Consider the following 19,786-nt stretch of genomic DNA (forward strand, 5'->3'; position numbering starts at 1 on the left):
ACAATCTAAGAGACAAGTGAACGGACAGTCCGATAGGGGCGGTCAAATCGGGGCAGTCTGGATTTAGTGAAAGGTAAGAGTTAGGTGCCGAACGCAGCATTGAAGAGGTGGGCTTTAAGCAAAGACTTGAAGACAGGCAGGGAGGGGGCTTGGCGTAAGGGCTCAGGAAGGTTGTTCCAAGCATAGGGTGAGGCGAGGCAGAATGAGCGGAGCCTGGAGTTGGCGGTGGTGGAGAAGGGTACAGAGAGGAGGGATTTGTCCTGTGAACGGAGGTTACGGGCAGGAACATAAGGGGAGATGAGGGTAGAAAGGTAGCGAGGGGCAGCAGATTGAGTGCATTTGTAGGTAAGAAGGAGAAGCTTGAATTGAATGCGGTATCTGATCAGAAGCCAGTGAAGTGACCTAAGGAGAGGGGTGATATGAGTATATCGGTTCTGGCGGAATATGAGACGTGCAGCAGAGTTCTGAACGGATTGAAGGGGGGATAGGTGGCTAAGTGGTAGGCCGGTGAGGAGTAAGTTGCAGTAGTCAACTTCTACGTGTAACTGCGCATCTGAGTGGCATTAATTATGTAGTGAAGCCACAATTTTTGCTTTGCTTTATTAGGGGGAGTGAGGAGTTGGAGGCAGAAATAAACATGGTATTAACCTATTAGTGCCCAATGCTCCCATAATAAGCCATATGGGAACAAATTGATTTGTGGGCACAAATGGGTTAAGGAGAAATCCTTTAATTTCTCAAATCATGTCCCCATGAAATCTCTGGGTCCCAGTGGTCTCCATATGTAAACAGCCGCTTTCTGAAATTGCCATTTACATGTACGTCTGATCTACATATGTATATGCCGCTATTTACATGTGGAGATGCTTTATCTGTTTAGAACTGTGCAAACAGTAATCTGAATGGAAACAGATAAGTTGAAAAGATGAGTGAATAAGTTATCCACTTATCTTTAAGCAGCACTGGGATGGTCTGACAAAAAATAGATAATGAAAGATTTCTATGTGTTGGTTTCTCTCATTTTATACCACATTTTGGATTTGCAGCGTAGGCAGCCACGTGTCTTTATAAAATAGGCTTCCAGATCCAGCCCCAAATATTGCACAAATGTCAGTGCAAAGGTTTACACCTGCTTGATAAGAACATAAGCGTTGCCATACTGAGACAGAATGAAGGTCCATAAAGCCCAGCTTCCTGTTTCCAACAGTAGCAAAGCCAGGTTTCAAATACCTGGAAAGATCCCAAAACAGTACAATACATTTTATGCTGCTTTTCCTAGAAATAAGCAGTTGATTTTGCTGGGTATTTGTGACCTGGATTGGCCACTGTTGGAAACAGGATGCTGGGCTTAATGGACCTTTGGTCTTTCCCAGTATGGCAATACTTATGTAAGTCATTTTAATAATGGCTTATGGACTTTTCTTTTAGGAAGCTATCCAAACCTTTTTTAAACCCCGCTAAGCTAACTGCTTTTACCACATTCTCTGGCAACAAATTCCAGAGTTTAATTACACGTTGAATGAAGAAATATTTTCTCAGATTTGTTTAAAATTTACAACTTTGCAGCTTCATTGCATGCCCCCTAGTCCTAGTATTTTTAGAAAGAATAAACAAGCGATTCACGTCTACCTGTTCCACTCCACTCATTATTTTATAGATCTCTATCATCTCTCCCCTCAGCCGCCTTTTCTCCAACCTGAAGAGCCCTAGCCACTTTAGCCTTTCCTCATAGGGAAGTCGTCCCATCCCCTTTATCATGTTCATTGCCCTTCTCTGTACCTTTTCTAATTCCACTATATCTTTTTTGAGATGCGGTGACCAGAACTGCAAACGGATTATAACAGCCTCATGTTTGTTTTCCATTCCTGTCCCAATAATACCTAACATTCTATTTGCTTTCTTAGAGGCTGCTGCACACAGAGCAGAAGGTTTCTACGTATCATCAATGATGACACCTAGATCCCTTTCCTGGTCGGTGACTCCTAATGTGGAACCTTGCATCACATAGCTTTAGTTGATGTAAATGTGGGTGCATACTCTACACGTGTACCCACGCATTTTATAAAGTATGTTCCGCTCACACTATGCCCTGGGAAGATATACGTACAGATTGTACAAAGAAAGTGCATGTTCACAATCAGGTACTTTTACTAACATAAACCCCTTTCTACATGGGGAAACAGGATTTACATGCAGAAAAAGCTTTATACCCCACATCTTTTCTTCTTTCCTTTCTTATTTTAAATTATAGTTCTTCTCCTGTGTGTTATATATTTTATTTTTAAACTTGTACACCGCTTTGAACTATACACTAGCTAAGCTGGTATAGTAAGCCTAAATAAATAAATAAATCTATTTTATAATATGTGATCACCTCTATAATTCTCCAACATATAAAGTTCCAATTCTTCTATGCTTTCTCTGACATAATGTCCATTATTTTAGAAACATATAGTGAACAGTGGTATTTAACCTGTAAATACTGATTTCAGATAGCTGCTATTTAAACCATGCGGCAAGTTTAAACAGACATGCTCTGTGGCTCAGGCAGGAGCAAAATCTACACAGGGAATACACATGTCTGGGGAAGAATTGCCCAGCTGAGTTTTACACCAGCTTAAAAGCAAGTATAAGGGCTCATTTCGGCCAGGGCTTTACAGAAGGGAGTCATTTTCCTTAATCCCAACATGAAACCAAATTAAAATTGCAGTCTCACTGCTTAATTGGCAGCACTTACACTTGTAGATCTGTAAAATGGAGCAACTGCACATGGAAGTGGTACTGTGGTAACACTCCTACCCTAGCTGAGATAACATTTAGCCATCTCTCTGACCTCACGTGCAACTTTCTTCAAATCAATGACCTTACTTTCTAATTCTTCCTACTTTCTTACTCATCTATATGTTACAACTCTGCCTTACCCCTCACTACCAATTATAATGTTCTAGTACGTATTGTGTTGTCATTGCAAGTAGTATACCATGCCATACTTTGTATTGTTCAAATATTTTTACTGCTCTAATTGCCTCCTGCTCATGTTGATCTATTCTTACAGTACACCGCCTTGAGTGAATTCCTTCAAAAAGGCGGTAAATAAATCCTAATAAATAAAATAAAGAAATACACAAAAGTGCCGACACCTCCATGTGAAAGCTGCCTTCCAGGTAAAAACACAGAGCCTTTTCTACAATACCACTGGAACTGGGCAGGACCTGAATGTCTCAATCCAGTGTCTACGTTCTGGGTCCAACGGGGCTCCATGCTGGCGTCTAACTTTTAGTGCGAGCTAACTTTTAGCGCGAGCCAAAAAAGTAAGCGCGCCGCTTTGGGGATCTTTTACTAAGGCGCGCTTACGTTTTTAAATGTGCGCTGTTAGAGATGCCAATGTATTCCTATGGGTGTCTCTAACGTTTAGCATGAGCTAAAAACGTAAGCACACTGTTTTGGGGGTCTTTTACTAAGGCGCGCTTACATTTTTAATGTGTTACATGTTAGAGATGCCAATGTATTCCTATGGGCGTCTCTAACATTTAGCTTGAGCTAAAAACGTAAGCGCACCGTTTTGGGGGTCTTTTACTAAGGCGTGCTTACGTTTTTAATGCGCGCTAAATGTTAGAGATGCCAATGTATTCCTATGGGCGTCTCTAACGTTTAGTGCGAGCTAAAAACATAAGCGCGCCATTTTGGGGGTCTTTTACTAAGGCTCGCTTACGTTTTTAATGCGCGCTAAATGTTAGAGATGCCAATGTATTCCTATGGGTGTCTCTAACGTTTAGCGTGAGCTAAAAACGTAAGCGCACCGTTTTGGGGGTCTTTTACTAAGGCTCGCTTACATTTTTAATGCGCTACATGTTAGAGATGCCACTGTATTCCTATGGGCATCTCTAACATTTAGCTTGAGCTAAAAACGTAAGCGCACCGTTTTGGGGGTCTTTTACTAAGGCGTGCTTACGTTTTTAATGCGCGCTAAATGTTAGAGATGCCAATGTATTCCTATGGGCGTCTCTAACGTTTAGTGCGAGCTAAAAACATAAGCGCGCCATTTTGGGGGTATTTTACTAAGGCTCGCTTACGTTTTTAATGCGCGCTAAATGTTAGAGATGCCAATGTATTCTCTAACGTTTAGCGTGAGCTAAAAACGTAAGCGCACCGTTTTGGGGGTCTTTTACTAAGGCTCGCTTACATTTTTAATGCGCTACATGTTAGAGATGCCAATGTATTCCTATGGGCATCTCTAGCATGAACTAAAAACGTAAGTGCGCCTTAGTAAAAGACTCCCTTTATTAGCTGCCACACTGACAAAGCTCTTGTGGTTGATGTATTAAGTCCACTTAAGTATAACAAGAACAAGTATTAGCAGTTCAATATATTTATTTATTGTAAAATTTAAAGATCTAACTTAGAACTTGGTTAATAGCGGCCATGTGAAGTCAAAACAAAGTGGAGGGCAGAGAAAGTGATGTAAATGTTTTTGCAGGAAACCATAACTATAATAAGTACTTTCATAGCTATATTGTGGTGGGTGCTACAGCCCTTCACGTTATTGTTTGAACATGACCCCAGAGGAGAATTTCATGGTCTAAAACTACTACTACTACTACTACTATTTAACATTTCTAGAGCGCTACAAAGTGTACGCAGCGCTGTACAAACACAGAAGAAAGACAGTCCCTGCTCAAAGAGCTTACAATCTAATAGACAAAAAGTAAAGCATTTAAATTTAAAATATTTAAGCAGTCAAGCACAAGAGAACAGTCACAGAAGGACAGAAGATGTTGAAGGGTGGTCAGTGTGATTAGGTGTAACTCTGGTTGGAGTAGTGGGAGAAGGTGATAGAAGAATAGAAATGGGTGAGGTAAAGTAATGAGTGGGTTGATAGGGAGGTTATATAAGACATGTCACTCTAGGGGTGGGTGGGTAGAGGGGTAGGGTGGGTGGAAGCAGGAGAAGGTATTCTCTGCAGCCTATCTGTGAGATGGAAAATGCTCTCTGAAGCTGCTGCTATAAGTTGTTAGTTTTCTCTCGAGTTCTTGGATAATATTTTTGCAAGCGCACAGCATAAATGTCAAGTTTTCTGAATGACTTTTTTCCCTAGTATCTGAATATGGTTAAGATGCTGGACAGAGACAAAAAGAGACGCAATTTGCCATGGAGAAAAGCTGAATCTCATTAGGATTTTTAGTGGAGGTGACGAAATAAGACATGACAGGGGTAGATGGTCCCTGTATTATCTAGTAATCTTCCTCAAGCAGAAACGTTAGCCATCATAAGTCTTCAACAAGAAGGCTGGCACTGTCATTCTCCTGTAGTAAGCACACTTCCTGGAACTAACATTGTTTTGTAGAAAGATTTCCTGCACCATTGGAAGAAACATAGATACACAGAAAAATGTAGGCAAAGACCATATCCAGTCTGCCCATCCGTGCCAAATAAACTATGCAACTCTTGAAATGAAAACCTGGCAAACACATGGGACTTGCTTTAATAAAGGTTCTTCCATAGACAGCAACAGGAAGAATCAAACTCCTCTAGACAGCACCCTTGTTTTGGACAGAGAAACAAGGATTAGGGAACACAGATGAGTTTATTATGACAGATGTGTGTTAGGTTAATTCCAATGACTATTTCACTCCTGTGACTGGCAGCTGTTTGGGTCTGAAGCGAATTCCACCCTTATCTTGCTGATAAAATGCTACCATAAGGCATAAGCAAACTAGACATATGCCTAGAACCCAAGTTTGGAGGGGGAGGGGCCCGTCATAAATAGTCACCTAGGGTTGCCAACTGTCTGGTGGTAGCAACTGGAAGAAGTTTTCATGTTGATGGGAGGCTCTCACTGAGTGAACACAACACCAGAAATGGGTGTCTTTCTCTGGTGGAGGTATAAATGTACCCATGTGCCTACTGAGTAGAGGGAAATTCATCCCTGGTAACATTAGTTACTGGGGTAAATTCCTTTGAAAACTGTTCTACATCCTTTTGGAGGCACCAAAGAAAGGTAATTTTCTTTTCTTTTTTTGTGTGTGGAGGGTGACAATTCCTTGTCTAGATTCCCTGGTTCTCGGCCACTCCACTAGAAGCACACGTTTCCACAGTCCCCTGCTCAACCATAGTCTACTACTGCTGTTCACCCGAAGTCAGCCATGTACTCCTTCTGGAGAGGTGAAGAATGAAGCAAGCCAAGAAAGAAGTTCCTGGATGGGGTGGGGGACAGGGAACAGTGGCTGTGGGGGGAGAGGAGGGACATCAGGAAAAGAAGTAAAAGGATGTCCATGGTAGGGGCTGAAATGTTTGTTTGCCTAGGGCCCAATATAATTTTAATGCAGCTCTGCATACCTCAAGATCTTTAAGATGCCACCAAAATCTGTGTCATTTCGGTTGCTACAGACTAAACAAAGAGGAAGTGGGTAAAAAACCAGGAATCCCAGAGACCGGATTTCAGTAAAGATGAATCGAAGTCTCTGGGATTCCTGGTTTTTTACCCACTTCCTCTTTGTTTAGTAACTATCCGTGGGACTTCTTTGAGTTCTCCACTTTTGTGGATTCTCTACTGGGTTGCTACAAACTAACATGGCCACCTCGCTGAAAGTTTTCCTTTGAATATATATATTTAATTTGTATTACATTCCTTCTCAGTTGTCTCTTCCTCAAGTTCAATAGGCATAATTTGTTTAGTTTTCTTCATCGGGGAGGCATTCCATCCCCGAGGGAAAGCGAGAGATTATACGAATAGATATTGTATGTATACATAGATAGAAAGAGAGAGGGATACATATTTCTTCTATATCTTTACCAGTGGAATACCTTTCTGGATGGCGAGTCCAAATAAACTAATCTCTGCCCCCCCCCCCCCAAGCTCTCTAGTTGGGCAAAATATTGGTATAGTCATGGCTCCAGTGGCTGACTCCCTTCCACTGACTATGTTTCCATTAATAAAGCAGACAGAATGGGTCTCATTTTCAGTTTAAACTTAAGGGCCAACCCAGGCCCTTAATATGTATTTACAAAAACACCGTCCATTTCAATAGAGCTGTTGAATGTACTGAACAGTTTCTGGCATTGCCTCTGCCTCTCCTCTAACCCGGTTATTTTTTTATACCGATATCATCTGCAGGTGAATGCACAACTCACTGAATATTGGGCCTGATATATTCACAAGTTTTGTAGAGACTTCATCCTCCTATACAAATCAAAGCTGGGCTTGATAAATAGGCAAAAATGAGAGGCATTTTATGGTCCTCCAAAATAACCATGACATTTTGATGAATTCACACCAATCAGCACATTGGTGCATGCTTTATTGGCGTCCTATATGTTCGGAAGCGCCATCTTTGAAACTGTGTGCTGCAAGTATGTTTTGAAGAGGAACACAACGCGCTTCCGTTATTTATCTCCCCGTTGGGAGTTATGCAGCCGGATCAAAAATGTTAAGTTGCTCTATATATACAATTTTGGTTTTGTATGAATCTGTATTTTTTTTGTTGTTCACATATTTGGATCAGCACGATGTGATCTTTTTGAGCATTAAAAAGAATAAAAATATATTTTGGGGAGGTTTTTGGCCAATAATGATCTAATGGTCCGTTGAGTGCTGTGAGTATGTCAGTGATAAGTTCACTTGAGCACCTGGGTCTTTTTGAGGTCTTTTCCTCCATTTATTTTGTTTTTAAGGAACTCTATCAGCAATGGCTCCCACTCAAAGAACGCATCACGTTCAAACTCTGTACCTTGGTCCATAAAATCATCCATGGTGACGCCCCAGCCTACATGTCGGACCTAATAGAACTACCACCCAGAAATGCAAAACAAATCCTCCCACACATTCCTCAATCTTAATCCTCCCAAATGTAAAGGCTTGAAATACAAATCAATGCATGCATCAACCTTTTCCTATACAAGCACACAGCTCTGGAACTCACTGCCACGTAACCTGAAATCAGTCTACGAAATGACCAACTTCCGCAAACTCCTGAAAACGTATCTCTTCGACAAAATATATCATAAAGAACAACACACGTAACTCTACTTTCTTTAAGTTACCCAGGAATGTTATTTACTGTCTTCTGCTTTCACACTATCATGAACTTAATGACTATGGCTTTAACACTATCATGTATTTTACCATCATGTAACCAAAACTTCTGCTAAAACAAATGTATACTCTTTTCTATTTCCAATATTGTGCATTTCACCATCATGTACCCCAAACTCGCTGTAAAACCAAATGTACATTCTTTTCTATTTCCAGTATCCACGATGAATTGTAAGCCACATTGAGCCTGCAAAAAGGTGGGATAATATGGGATACAAATGTAATAATAATAATAATGTATATTATTACTCAACAATGTTTTGCTAGAAGAGATATTGATTTTCTGTAAAAGAGGTTTTCTTGTTTTGAAGTGATATAAATGTATAGACAAATATCCATGTCGCAGCTCTGAACATCTCCTCCATGGAGCCTGACCTGAAGTGGACTACTGAAGCAGCCAAAGCTCTGACATTATGAGCCTTGACATGACCCTTAAAGGTCAAATCTGCCTGGGCATAAAGAGAAGTAATTAAACAGTGCTAACCAATTAGATAAGAGTGCATTTGGTAATGAGTTGGACTTTCTAAGGGCTTCAGTCTGTACCAATCAGAAGGTTAATTATCATTTGCAATCCAAAGTGTGCATGGGCTGAGGAAAAATTACTGGCAGGACTGACTGATTAAGTTAGAAATCTGATACTACTTTAGGAAGCAATTCTGGATGGTGTGCAGAACAACCCTATCGTTAAAGAATTTAGTCATTATGGTTTGCAGCTCACAATCTCTGTGTGCTGAAGTGATTATTACCAGATACTTCAGATCACAGGAATCTAGTCTCGAAAGGAGCTTTCATCAGCTGGGCTGAAACTACATTGAGGTCCTAAGACACTATAGATGGCTTGAAGAAAGACTTCAACAGATGCAAGCCACATATAAATCGAACTCAAGCATGTACAGTGTTGGGTTTACCCTCTACATGCTGGTCTAACACCAATTACATTAAGATAAACCCTAATGGAGTTGGTTTTCAAACCTGACTCAGACAAATGTAGAAACTATTCAAGCAGTTTCTGTGTAGGGCAGGAGAAGGATCTAAGTCACCAGACAGTAAACGTCTTCCATTTAAAACTGTATGACCTTCTAGGGAATTCTCTCCTGGAAGCCAGAATTACTTGTGATATACTGTCAGGCAGCTTCAAAGGAGTGAAGGTTAACCTCTCAACATCGAAGCTGAGAGAGCAAGGGACTTGATGCTGGGGTACAACAGATTCCCTTGAGACTGTGTTGGAGAATTCTTCAGTTTCTTGAGTCTTCTTTAAACTCACAAACAAGACAAAAAGTAGAAACAGTCGTTTTGACAGGAAGCGCCAAGTGAAGCAACCGAATGGCTCCACAAAAAAATGAAGACCGAGGGAGCCTTCCCCCTCCCCCACCAAAAGCTGCAGGCAGCAAGTGATGTACATGTGCAGTAGGGCTTCCCAAAAGCTTCTAGAAGATGTCTAAGCTTTTCTTGCACCAAAACATCCATTAAACCAGTAGCTCTCATGAAATCTTTAAAAAAACAGATGTTTGTGAGAATTTTTTTAATTTCTTTAGAACAAAAAAGGACACTAACACAGAAAAGGTGGTAAGCCAACTGAGGCCACAAGTGCAAAAACAGTAAAAATGACTCAACAGGATAGAAAAAAACTGTTGGAAACAAGCATGTTGAGAATCTAACAAGTATAACAAAAATGGTCTCAAGAGGACAGACTTCTAAACCAGTGAATAAGCATCAAAAGGATAGTGGCCCGCTGTGAGGAAGTAACTGATCAATAATCTCCTACTTAAACTGTGATTTTACAGAAACTGTGAATCCCATATTAGGCCTCTGCTGTATTTTAAGGAAGGCCATACTCAGGAGGACACTAATGGGAAAAAAAAAAGACACAGACCTTCACATGAATAGTAGTCAAGAGCAGGGGAACGTTTCATGAGAATGGTATTTGTACATAAGGAAGAAAGACTTACCTGGAATGAGATTTGTATAATTCCATGAATGATGCACATGCGACGACCCAATAACATAAAGAAGGGCGCAATCAATTCTACAAAATGGTTGACCAAAGTCTCCATCTGGTGAAACCAACTGGGCGACTGATGCATGTAATAGGCTATATAGTTTGGTACAGGTTGAGTCTGAAACAATAAAAGAAAAGAATGGGTTAGTGTAGACGACTGTCTAGTCTCTCCGCACTGAATTTCTCTGCAAACAAAAGGTAAGGCAGGATAAACATTACACGGTTAATTCTTCCTGGAGTTTTGTTCTCTAGTACTGTATAGGCCAAGAGAAAATGGTTTCTGAAATCAGCCCTACCCACAATGTAGGAAGTGAAGAACTGAGGGGAAGGCAAGCTGACTGCGACAGAAGCTTCTAGAATCTCTAACCACCAAAATCTTACTCTCTGGAATGGACAGTGGTTACGTTCCAAGGAAAGGATACCAACTCACAGGAAGAGCCTCGCAGTTGGATAATTTGACTGGGGAAATACCGTCACTGCCAGAATGGGAAGAGAAATGCCAACCCCTATTTTCCTCATCATAAGAAACAACATTATCTGCATTTTTTCCAAGATCACTAATAATGACATAACAGCAACTGATGAATGCTGACATGTTCTATGCAGCTAAATTAAAATGTTCTTAGCATCTAATGTATGTTCAGTTTCATGGTTTTTGTTTAAAAATGCTGAAAACGCCAGTTGTAACTGAAAGAGACAAAACACATCTTTAAGATATTTGTAGCTAAATCAGAAATACAAATAAAGGAGGGGGGGGAATCTGCAGTACGCATGGCAATGGACTACGTTTCTACTGCCAGATCCCACAACTATTGTAATTTTTTATTAGTAAAAGCTGGAATTAATAACATCAGGTTCTTTCTATGGGTTTGATACTGCAGTAGCCCCTGAGGACAAGAGACCGCATCCTTCCTTCCTCTGACACTGGAAAAGGATGGAGCAACTCAAGGGGCTCCGGAACGCCGCCAAGTCCACTTCTAGTGGGAGGCAGACAGGGAGGGGGTCATGGCCATAACATTTCTGGGTCAGCAAGATGTCTAAGCCACAGCGGCCATTCCTTCACAGAAATGCTTCCAAATATTGCTATAGTATATTTGACTTTAAAAGAACTGTCAAGTCACACCCACCTCTACTTCTTTTCCCAGACCCAGAGTTTGACCAATCCTTAACTTGAATAAGGGGGTGGAAGGAACCTCTAGATACCTGCATAGGTAAAGAGTAGATGCATATGTATCTTTGTGCGAATTTATGCTCATTGTTTAAACCAGGGTGTCCAACCTTGGCTTTCGCCCAGTCAGGTTTTCAGGATTTCCATAATGAATATGCATGAAATCTATTTGCATACAATGGAGACAGTGCACGCAAATAGATCTCATCCATATTCATTGGGGACATCCTGAAAACCCGACTGGTTTACAGCCCTGTTTTAAATTATGTACATAGGCATAGTTTCAGAATTATTTATTCAAATGCAAACACTTCTCCAACTCTGCTCCTCGGCTGAAATTACAGTGTATTCAAACAATTTTATGGAAATATTGGATGCATAATTTATAGACATCTACAGTATTTGTATGCATAAAGCACTGTCTTATAAGCAGAACTAGATTTTAAAATTTCCCCATGTAGGGACACATTTTATAACAGGGTGCCTGTGTGAAATATCCAAAAAAATCAGCCTTTTTAAAATTTTAAATAAAGTAAAAATAACAGCCATTTATAAAATAGGCTCTCAAAATTGGGGAGAAAAATGGAAAGTACCACAAGTCTTAGAAAAAATGAAAGGCCTGGCTATTGGGCATGTTTAATGTAAGCAAATTGGTGAAATTACATTGGTTTATCACTGTGTAGCAACAGGTAATTATGCAGGTAGAGAACAGATCTTTTGCATATTGGCATATTACATGGCAATTCGAGGTGGTTGGTTCAAATCAACTCTCGGCGGCCATTTTGAATCAGCCCTTCGATCAGCAACAGGATGCAGGGCAGTGCTCCGGGCAGCAAAGAGGGGCCTCTATCCTGCCCCGAAGAGGTCACTAGACCACCAGGGCAGTAGAGTACGGTAAGGGGAGTGGAGGGGGGGTGACGGGGTGTGTGACAAATGGGAGGGGAATATGTGACAGGGGGTGGGGCGGGGTGTGAAAGGGGGCGGGGTGTGGTGGGGCAGGACATGTGTCCTCTTTTTGGGGGACCAAATATGGTAACCCTACCCCCCCCCTGCAATCCTGATCCCCTCTCCCTCCCATTCCTGATGACATGACGGTCCGATTGAGAAAGAAGTTGTGATGGGCAGTAGCGAATGGGCATCGATTCTGCCCAAAGGTCCCCCCCCTCAGACCAGTAGGGATAGAAAAGTAAGCCTGAGGCCCTACGGAGGTACGGCTTGGTCAGGCCTTTGTGCCATTGGGGGGAGGGGTTATTGGGATCACAGGGGGCACAAGAATCCCTTAGGCCAATACCCAGGAGTTAACTGGGCATTGCCCGATAGTCAGACTGGTGCCCAGTTAATTCCGTACATAAAGTTAGAACAGCTTTTTTGCTGTCTTAACTTTATCCTCTTACTGAACTGGTTAACGGTCTGAATATCGCCACTAACTGGTTAAGTACCGTCTCTTTCCAAGCTCCGCCCAAAGATCACAGAGGCAGTAACTGGACAGTGCGGGGGAGGGGGTGAGAACTGGTATTGAATAGTACTGTCTGGTTAAGTGCCCTTAATATCAGCAAATATGCAGGAAGAAGCGATTTAACCAGGAAGAAGGCTCTTCTAGTTAAATCACTTTCAGGCTCATTTTCAAAAGAGAAGGCCGTCCAAATCAGTATAATCAAAACCCAGTTTTGGATGTCTCCAACTGCAGTCTGTCGCAAGGACGTCCAAATTTCAAGGGGGCGTGTTGGAGGCGTAGTGAAGGCAGGACTTGGGTGTGTCTAACTCTTAGACGTCCTTGACCCATAATCGAAAAAAACAAGGATGTCCCTGACAAACACTTGGACGTTTTCACCTGGATGTGTTTTTTTAAGAATAAGGCACAAAAAGGTGCCCGAAATGACCAGATGACCACCGGAGGGAATCGGGAATGACCTCTCGTTACTTCCCCAGTGGTCACTAACCCCCTCCCACCCTCAAAAACATCTTTAAAAATATTTTGTGTCAGCCTCAGATGTCAAACTCAGGTCCATGACAGCGCATGAAGGTCCCAGGAGCAGTTTTAGTGAGTACTGCAGTGCACTTCAGACAGGCGAACCCAGGCCAATACCCCCCCCCCCCCCCCCCCACCTGTTACATTTGTGGAGGAAACAGCGAGCTCTCCAAAACCCACCACAAACCCACTGTACCCATATACAGGTGCCCCCTTCACCCATAAGTGCTCTGGTAGTGGTGTACAGTTGTGGGTAGTGGGTTTTGGGGGGCTCAGCACACAAGGTAAGGGAGCTATGTTCCTGGGAGCAATTTATGAAGTCCACTGCAGTGCCCCCTAGGGTGCCCGGTTGGTGTCATGGCATGTCAGGGGGACCAGTACACTACAAATGCTGGCTCCTCCCCCGTCGAAATGGCTTGCATTTGGACGTTTTTGACATGGATGTCTTTGGTTTCGAAAATCGCTGAAAGTTAGGGACGTCCAAATTTAAGGATTTGGACGGCTCTGATGGTATTTTCAAAATGAAAGATGGACGTCCATCTTTTTTCAAAAATACAGGTTTCCCCGCACCTGCATTTCAACGTTTTGCAATGACGTCCAAATCGCAACTTGGATGTTTCTTTTGAAAATGCCCCTCTTTGAGTATTGTGCAGTCTTCAAGAATTAGAATCGTAGCTATGCTCAGGGTCCATGTTTAGTAATGATCAAACTAATCCAATCTAGGGGTGTTCATCTTTATTATTTTCACATGTTGTGCAATTTTGTTTATTTATTTATTACATTTGTACCCCGCACTTTCCCACACATTGCAGGCTCAATGCGGCTTACATAGTAAATACAATTACACAGTCTAGAGGAGAATATTACAAATTGTAGTAAACGTAGTAGTTGTGAGGTTTGAGAAAATGTCAGTTGAATATAGATGCAAGCAATGTCGTTTTTACCCCAAAATAACAGGAACCCCCCCCCAAGTTAAGTTTTTAAAACTGTATCAGAAGTGTGTACACTGTTTTCTAACATTACCCCTGAAACAAAAACAAGAAAAACGAAACAAAATTCCCCACGAACAACATGGGAAACTAAACAAAATGAAGTTTTGGGGCTGCATACTCCCTGTCAGATCCCCATATACACACACACACGGTTATTCAAAATGCAGCATAAAAGTTAACTTTGCGGGTTTGACATATAAATTAATTTCAACTCACACTACTGGTTTCAAAAGTCTTCTAAGAACAGGATCTCTCTGTCTAAATGCCTTACACTATCAGCTTCTGCTCTTAAATTTTGCTATTTTCTTCAGGGATACTTTGAAAATTAACATGGGAAAAACTAACATGAAAACTATAAAATATTTTTTCGGTTCATAAAGTATGAAAAAGTCATGATATTGCTGTTGCTGTCTGTGTGTGTTCCTTCACAATACGTTCCATATGTCTAAAGAACATGGCTATACTTCTGTGAGGGGGTGGATCGTTGCAGTGAGATGGGAAACCTGTATTTACTCAGTTAAGAAAGTACAGGGAAATGCTGGTTTTAGGGCAAGTAAGAGCCATATCTGAGTGCACACACATGCAATTTAGGGTTTTTCATTTACTGGTTGCCTATTGGTACAGCTCCAACAGCATCTTACTCATACATAGTCAACGCTTTAGAATCGTCTACTGAAAACGTAGACCCAGAACTGCAGAAAGTTTAAGTTGTAGCTTCAAAGGATAACCATACCAGGTCAGGAGCCATTCTGGTTATACCACCTTTGCAATGATGAAGAAAACTGCCCATGCTGGTGGAAATTCTATGGGTATTTTATGGTTGGGGGGGGGGGGGGGGGAATCATTGGGGTTTGCACCAGTAATCAAGCTACACGGGTCGTTTGCTTTAATTATTGTCTCTAGAAAAATTACCTGAAGAAATGTGTGCCTGTATCGTTTGTGGGTAATTTATCTGTCAAGAACATCATGCATAGTTTTGATTACAGAAAATTCTATGAGTAGAGAGGTGTGGTAGCTGTGTTAGTCCACTTTTAAAGGTAATCAATAGAAATAAAACAAAATAAAACAAGAAAAAGAAAATACGATGATACCTTTTTTATTGAACATAACTTAGTACATTTCTTGATTAGCTTTCGAAGGTTGCTCTTCTTCGTCAGATCGGAAATAAGACTGGATGTCTCCATACATATCCCCCTGTCTCACCCATCCACCTCCACCCCACCCTGTTAGATTGTCACTGAAATGTTTTGATTTCTCACTTACATATACTGTCATCTACCAAGATTTGCTTATTTCCGATCTGACGAAGAAGGGCAACCTTCGAAAGCTAATCAAGAAATGTACTAAGTTATGTCCAATAAAACGGAAAATTCTATGAATTGTAAGGTAGCCCAAGGGTTAGAATGGAAAATTTTTCTTTTGTGGATGACACAAATATCTGTCACAGAGTGGACATCCCAGAAGGAGTGGACAACCTGAGAAGAGTGAATAATTGTTGGTGATCTTCTTCCTCTGTTTATCCAGTATTTTCCAGTGTCCCTCAGGGTTCTATATCATCTCCCACACTATTCAATATCTCTTTTTTCTCCTCTATTATCATCCAGGAACAGGTTTGTCAGTCTTTGGGATGTCAGGGTTGTCTGTATGCCTACGATATACTGATTCTTTTTTATCTTCATGCTCCTCTTCTTCACCAGATACATTGAATACCTGTCTCACTGCAGTCTCTGCTTAGTTAAAGGAAACTAAATATGACACTATAGTATTTTCTAATCTGAATTCACCCTTCTCCTCCAGTTCTTGATGTTACGCTTCTTTCTTACAGTGATTCTGTTTGAATCTTAGGCGTGATCTTTGATTCAAAACTTACTTTCAAAATGCAGATTGACAATGTGACTAAATCTTCCTTTTTCGTTCTCTTTTTCATATATGCTCAGTTTGGCCTTTCTTGTCACCTCCATCTATCTGTTCTCTCATTTTGGCACTTGTTATAACTAGGTTGGACTACTGTAATTCTCTATATGCAGGCTTTCCACTCCGTTCTTTAAAGCGTCTACAGTGAATCTAATCAACGTCAGTCAAACTCATTCATCTTGCGCATCATTTTGATCGTGTTACTCCTCTTCTCTGTTTGGAATACTGGCTTCCAGTTTCTATCGTATTAGGTTGCTTTTAAGGGCCACAACCCTACTGTTCCCACTTATCTGCACAACTTCTTGTTCAATATACCCCTTCACATTACCTCTGATCTTCTTCAGGCAATCAGTTTTGTGTTCCTTCACCTACTGCTCTTCACTTTTCTCTTTCTCGAGACACTTCTTTCAGTTATTTACACCCCAGGTTATGGAACGATCTTCCCCCCCTTATCTTAGAATTGATATGCCTCTTCAGTCTTTCATAACACTCTTGAAAACCTTCCTCTTCTCTTTCATTTTTCCTGTTGCTTAATTGTCCTCTCCTTTCATCTTTTTTCTCTTTCTTTCCCCACCCACAGTTTCAGAATGAAAAACTTTTGTTTTTATTGTTGTAAACCGCTAGTCGCCTATATAAGTTCAATTTGTGGTATATCAAATATCTGAAAATAAATAAGTTAAACTTTAATGCAGAGAAGTACAGAGAGATTCATTTGGGGCGCAGAAACCCAAGGAAGCTGCATTCAAGAGGAGGGAAGAAGCTGATGTGCACAGACCAGAAGAGAGACCTTGGAGTGATGGTGTCTGAGGATTTCAAGGTAATAAAATAATGCAATAATGTGGTGGCCAAACCCAGAGGGATGCTAGCTGCCTAGAGAGCCTGCAAATAGGTGGGAAAACGTGGATACAAATGCAATAAATAAATAAAAAAATAAATAAATAAAATAGAGAGGGACATAACCAAAGGAGGTGATAATGCAAATACCTGTACAACTGTATGTAAATCACCTCAATTCATGCTCAAAAGAGGCGGTATATCAAATTAATAAAATGATAAACAATAATATCCCTGTAGAAAACACTAGCAAAGCCTTACTTAGAGTGCTATGTTCACTTTTGGAGGCCATATCTCTCTAACGACATAAGAGACTACAGTCAATACAGAGAAAAGTGAACAAAATGGTAAGAGGTTTCCACAATGACCTAATGTATGTTACAACCCAATTTACTACCCAGGAACCTCATGCAATACCATAATGTATTTCCCTTTAACATGTATGCATGCACATGATATATCTATATACCATGATCTGTTCCATATATACCATGTTCCATGTATGTTACCATGTATGTATGCACCTTAACGCAATACCATTGTAATTCTGTTACCCGGAAATGGCAACCGCCATTACGGCAAATGTAAGCCACACTGAGCCTGCAAATTGGTGGGAAAATGTGGGATACAAATGCTACAAATAAATAAATAATATATGAAAAGAGACTGGAGGACCTAAATAGGAGAGGAAGACAGAGGAGAAATTTACAGACTTTTAAATCACTTGAAAAAAAGCCTTTTTCAAATGATGGGAGTTCTAGAACTAGAGAATATGATATGAAGCTACAAGAAGATAAAAGGGTAGTGGGTCATGGATTTGATATACGGCTTTTCTGTGGATACAACCAAAGTGGTTTACATATATTATATGCAGGTACTTTTTCTGTCCCCAGTCGGCTCACATTTACAAAGCTGCGCTAGCGACTGCTGATGCAATAATGCTGACATAGCCCATTCACTTTAAATGGGCAGGAATTGGCATTGCCGCACGGCTTTGTAAACATGGGGGTACGTTTTTTGTACCGGCAGCAATGGAGGGTTAAGTGACTTGCCCAGGGTCACAAGGAGCTACAGTGGGAATCAAATCCAGTTCCTACTACAAATCATTTCTACAGCGCTACCAGTCGTACGCAGCGCTTCACAATTGAACATGAAGAAAAGACAGTCCCTGCCCAAAAGAGCTTACAATCTAAATCAGGACAGACAGGACAAATAAGGGATAAGGGTAGGACAGACAGATAGGACACATAGGGAAAAGGGGATTATTGAAGAGAGGAAGACAAGATAAAGGTTACGAGTAAGTGACAAGTTAGGAGTCAAAAGCAGCATCAAACAGGTAGGCCTTTAGCCCGGATTTGAAGGGATGGAGCTTGACGTAATGGCTCAGGAAGTCTATTCCAGGCATAAGATGCGGCAGATAAAATGAACGGAGTCTGGAGTTAGTGATGGAGGAGAAGGGTGCAATTAGGAGAGATCTGCCTAGTGAACGGAGTTCCTGGGAAGGAGTGTAGGGAGAGATGAGGGTGGAGAGGTAGTGAGGGGCTGCAAAGTGAATGCACTTATAGGTCAACAAGAGGAGCTTGAATTGTATATGGAAATGGATAGGGAACCAGTGAAGTGACTTCAGAAGAGGGCTGATATGGGCATAGCGACTTTGGCAAAATATTAATCATGTAGCAGAATTTTGAACAGATTGAAGAGGAGAGAGATGGCTAAGTGGGAGACCTGTGAGAAGCAAGTTGCAATAGTCTAAGCGACAGGTGATAAGAGTGTGGATGAGGGTTCTGGTAGTGTGCTCAGAAAGGAAAGGGCGAATTTTGGCGATATTATAGAGGAAGAAACGACAGGTTTTAGCAATCTGTTGAATATGTGCAGAGAAGGAGAGGGAGGAGTCAAAGATGATCCCAAGGTTACGAGCAGATGAGACAGGAAAATGTGGGATACAAATGCTACAAGTAAATAAATAAATAATAATGTATGAAAAGAGACTGGAGGACCTAAATAGGAGAGGAAGACAGAGGAGAAATTTACAGCGTGCTGTCCACAGAAATAGAGAGTGGGGGAAGGGGAGAGGTTGGTTTAGGTGGAAAGATAAGGAGCTCAGTTTTGGATATATTGAGCTTCAGGTGGCGGTCAGACATCCAGGCAGCAATGTCAGACAGGCAGGCGGTTCCCCAGGTTCTCGACCCACTGCACTAACCATTAGAACATAAGAGTAGCCATACTGAGTCAGACCAATGGTCCATCTAGCCCAGTATCTTGTTTCCAACAGTGGCCAAGCCAGGTCACAAGTTCCTGGCAGAAACTGTTCTATACTACAAATCCCTGGGCAAGCAGTTGCTTCCCATGACTGTCTCAATAGCAGACTATTGACTTTTCCTGCAGGAACTTTTTAAAACCCAGATATGCTAACCGCTGTAATTACATCCTCCGGCAAAGAGTTCCAGAGCTTAACTATTTGTTGAGTGAAAAAATATTTCCATGTAACTTCCTTGAGTGTCCCCTAGTTTTTGTACTTTTGGAACGAGTAAAAAATGGATTTACTTCTACTCGTTCTACACCACTCTGGATTTTGTAGACTTCTATCATATCTCCCCTCACCCATCTCTTTTCCAAGCTGAAGAGCCCTAACCTCATTAGGCTTTCCTCATATGAGAGGAGTTCCATCCCCTTTATCATTTTGGTCGCTCCACTTTGAACCTTTTATAATTCTGCTATATCTTTTTAAGATATGGGGACCAGAACTGAACACAATAGTCAAGGTGCGGTCACACCATGGAGCATTATAGTATTTTCGGTCTTATTCACCATCCCTTTC

General features: G+C 41.2%; 1 protein-coding gene across 1 annotated transcript in view; it reads right to left on the reverse strand.

Annotated features, from left to right (window-relative positions):
• The window catches only part of LMF1 (lipase maturation factor 1), a 403,232-nt gene that overhangs the window by 88,386 nt on the left and 295,060 nt on the right, over window positions 1-19,786 (reverse strand). Inside the window, exon 6 of the mRNA XM_030211700.1 lies at window positions 10,042-10,209. Within this exon, the coding sequence (XP_030067560.1) occupies window positions 10,042-10,209 (168 nt within the window). The remainder of the gene's footprint in view (window positions 1-10,041; window positions 10,210-19,786) is intronic.

The sequence above is a fragment of the Microcaecilia unicolor genome, chromosome 8, assembly GCF_901765095.1.
Source record: "Microcaecilia unicolor chromosome 8, aMicUni1.1, whole genome shotgun sequence".
Lineage (NCBI taxonomy): Eukaryota > Metazoa > Chordata > Amphibia > Gymnophiona > Siphonopidae > Microcaecilia > Microcaecilia unicolor.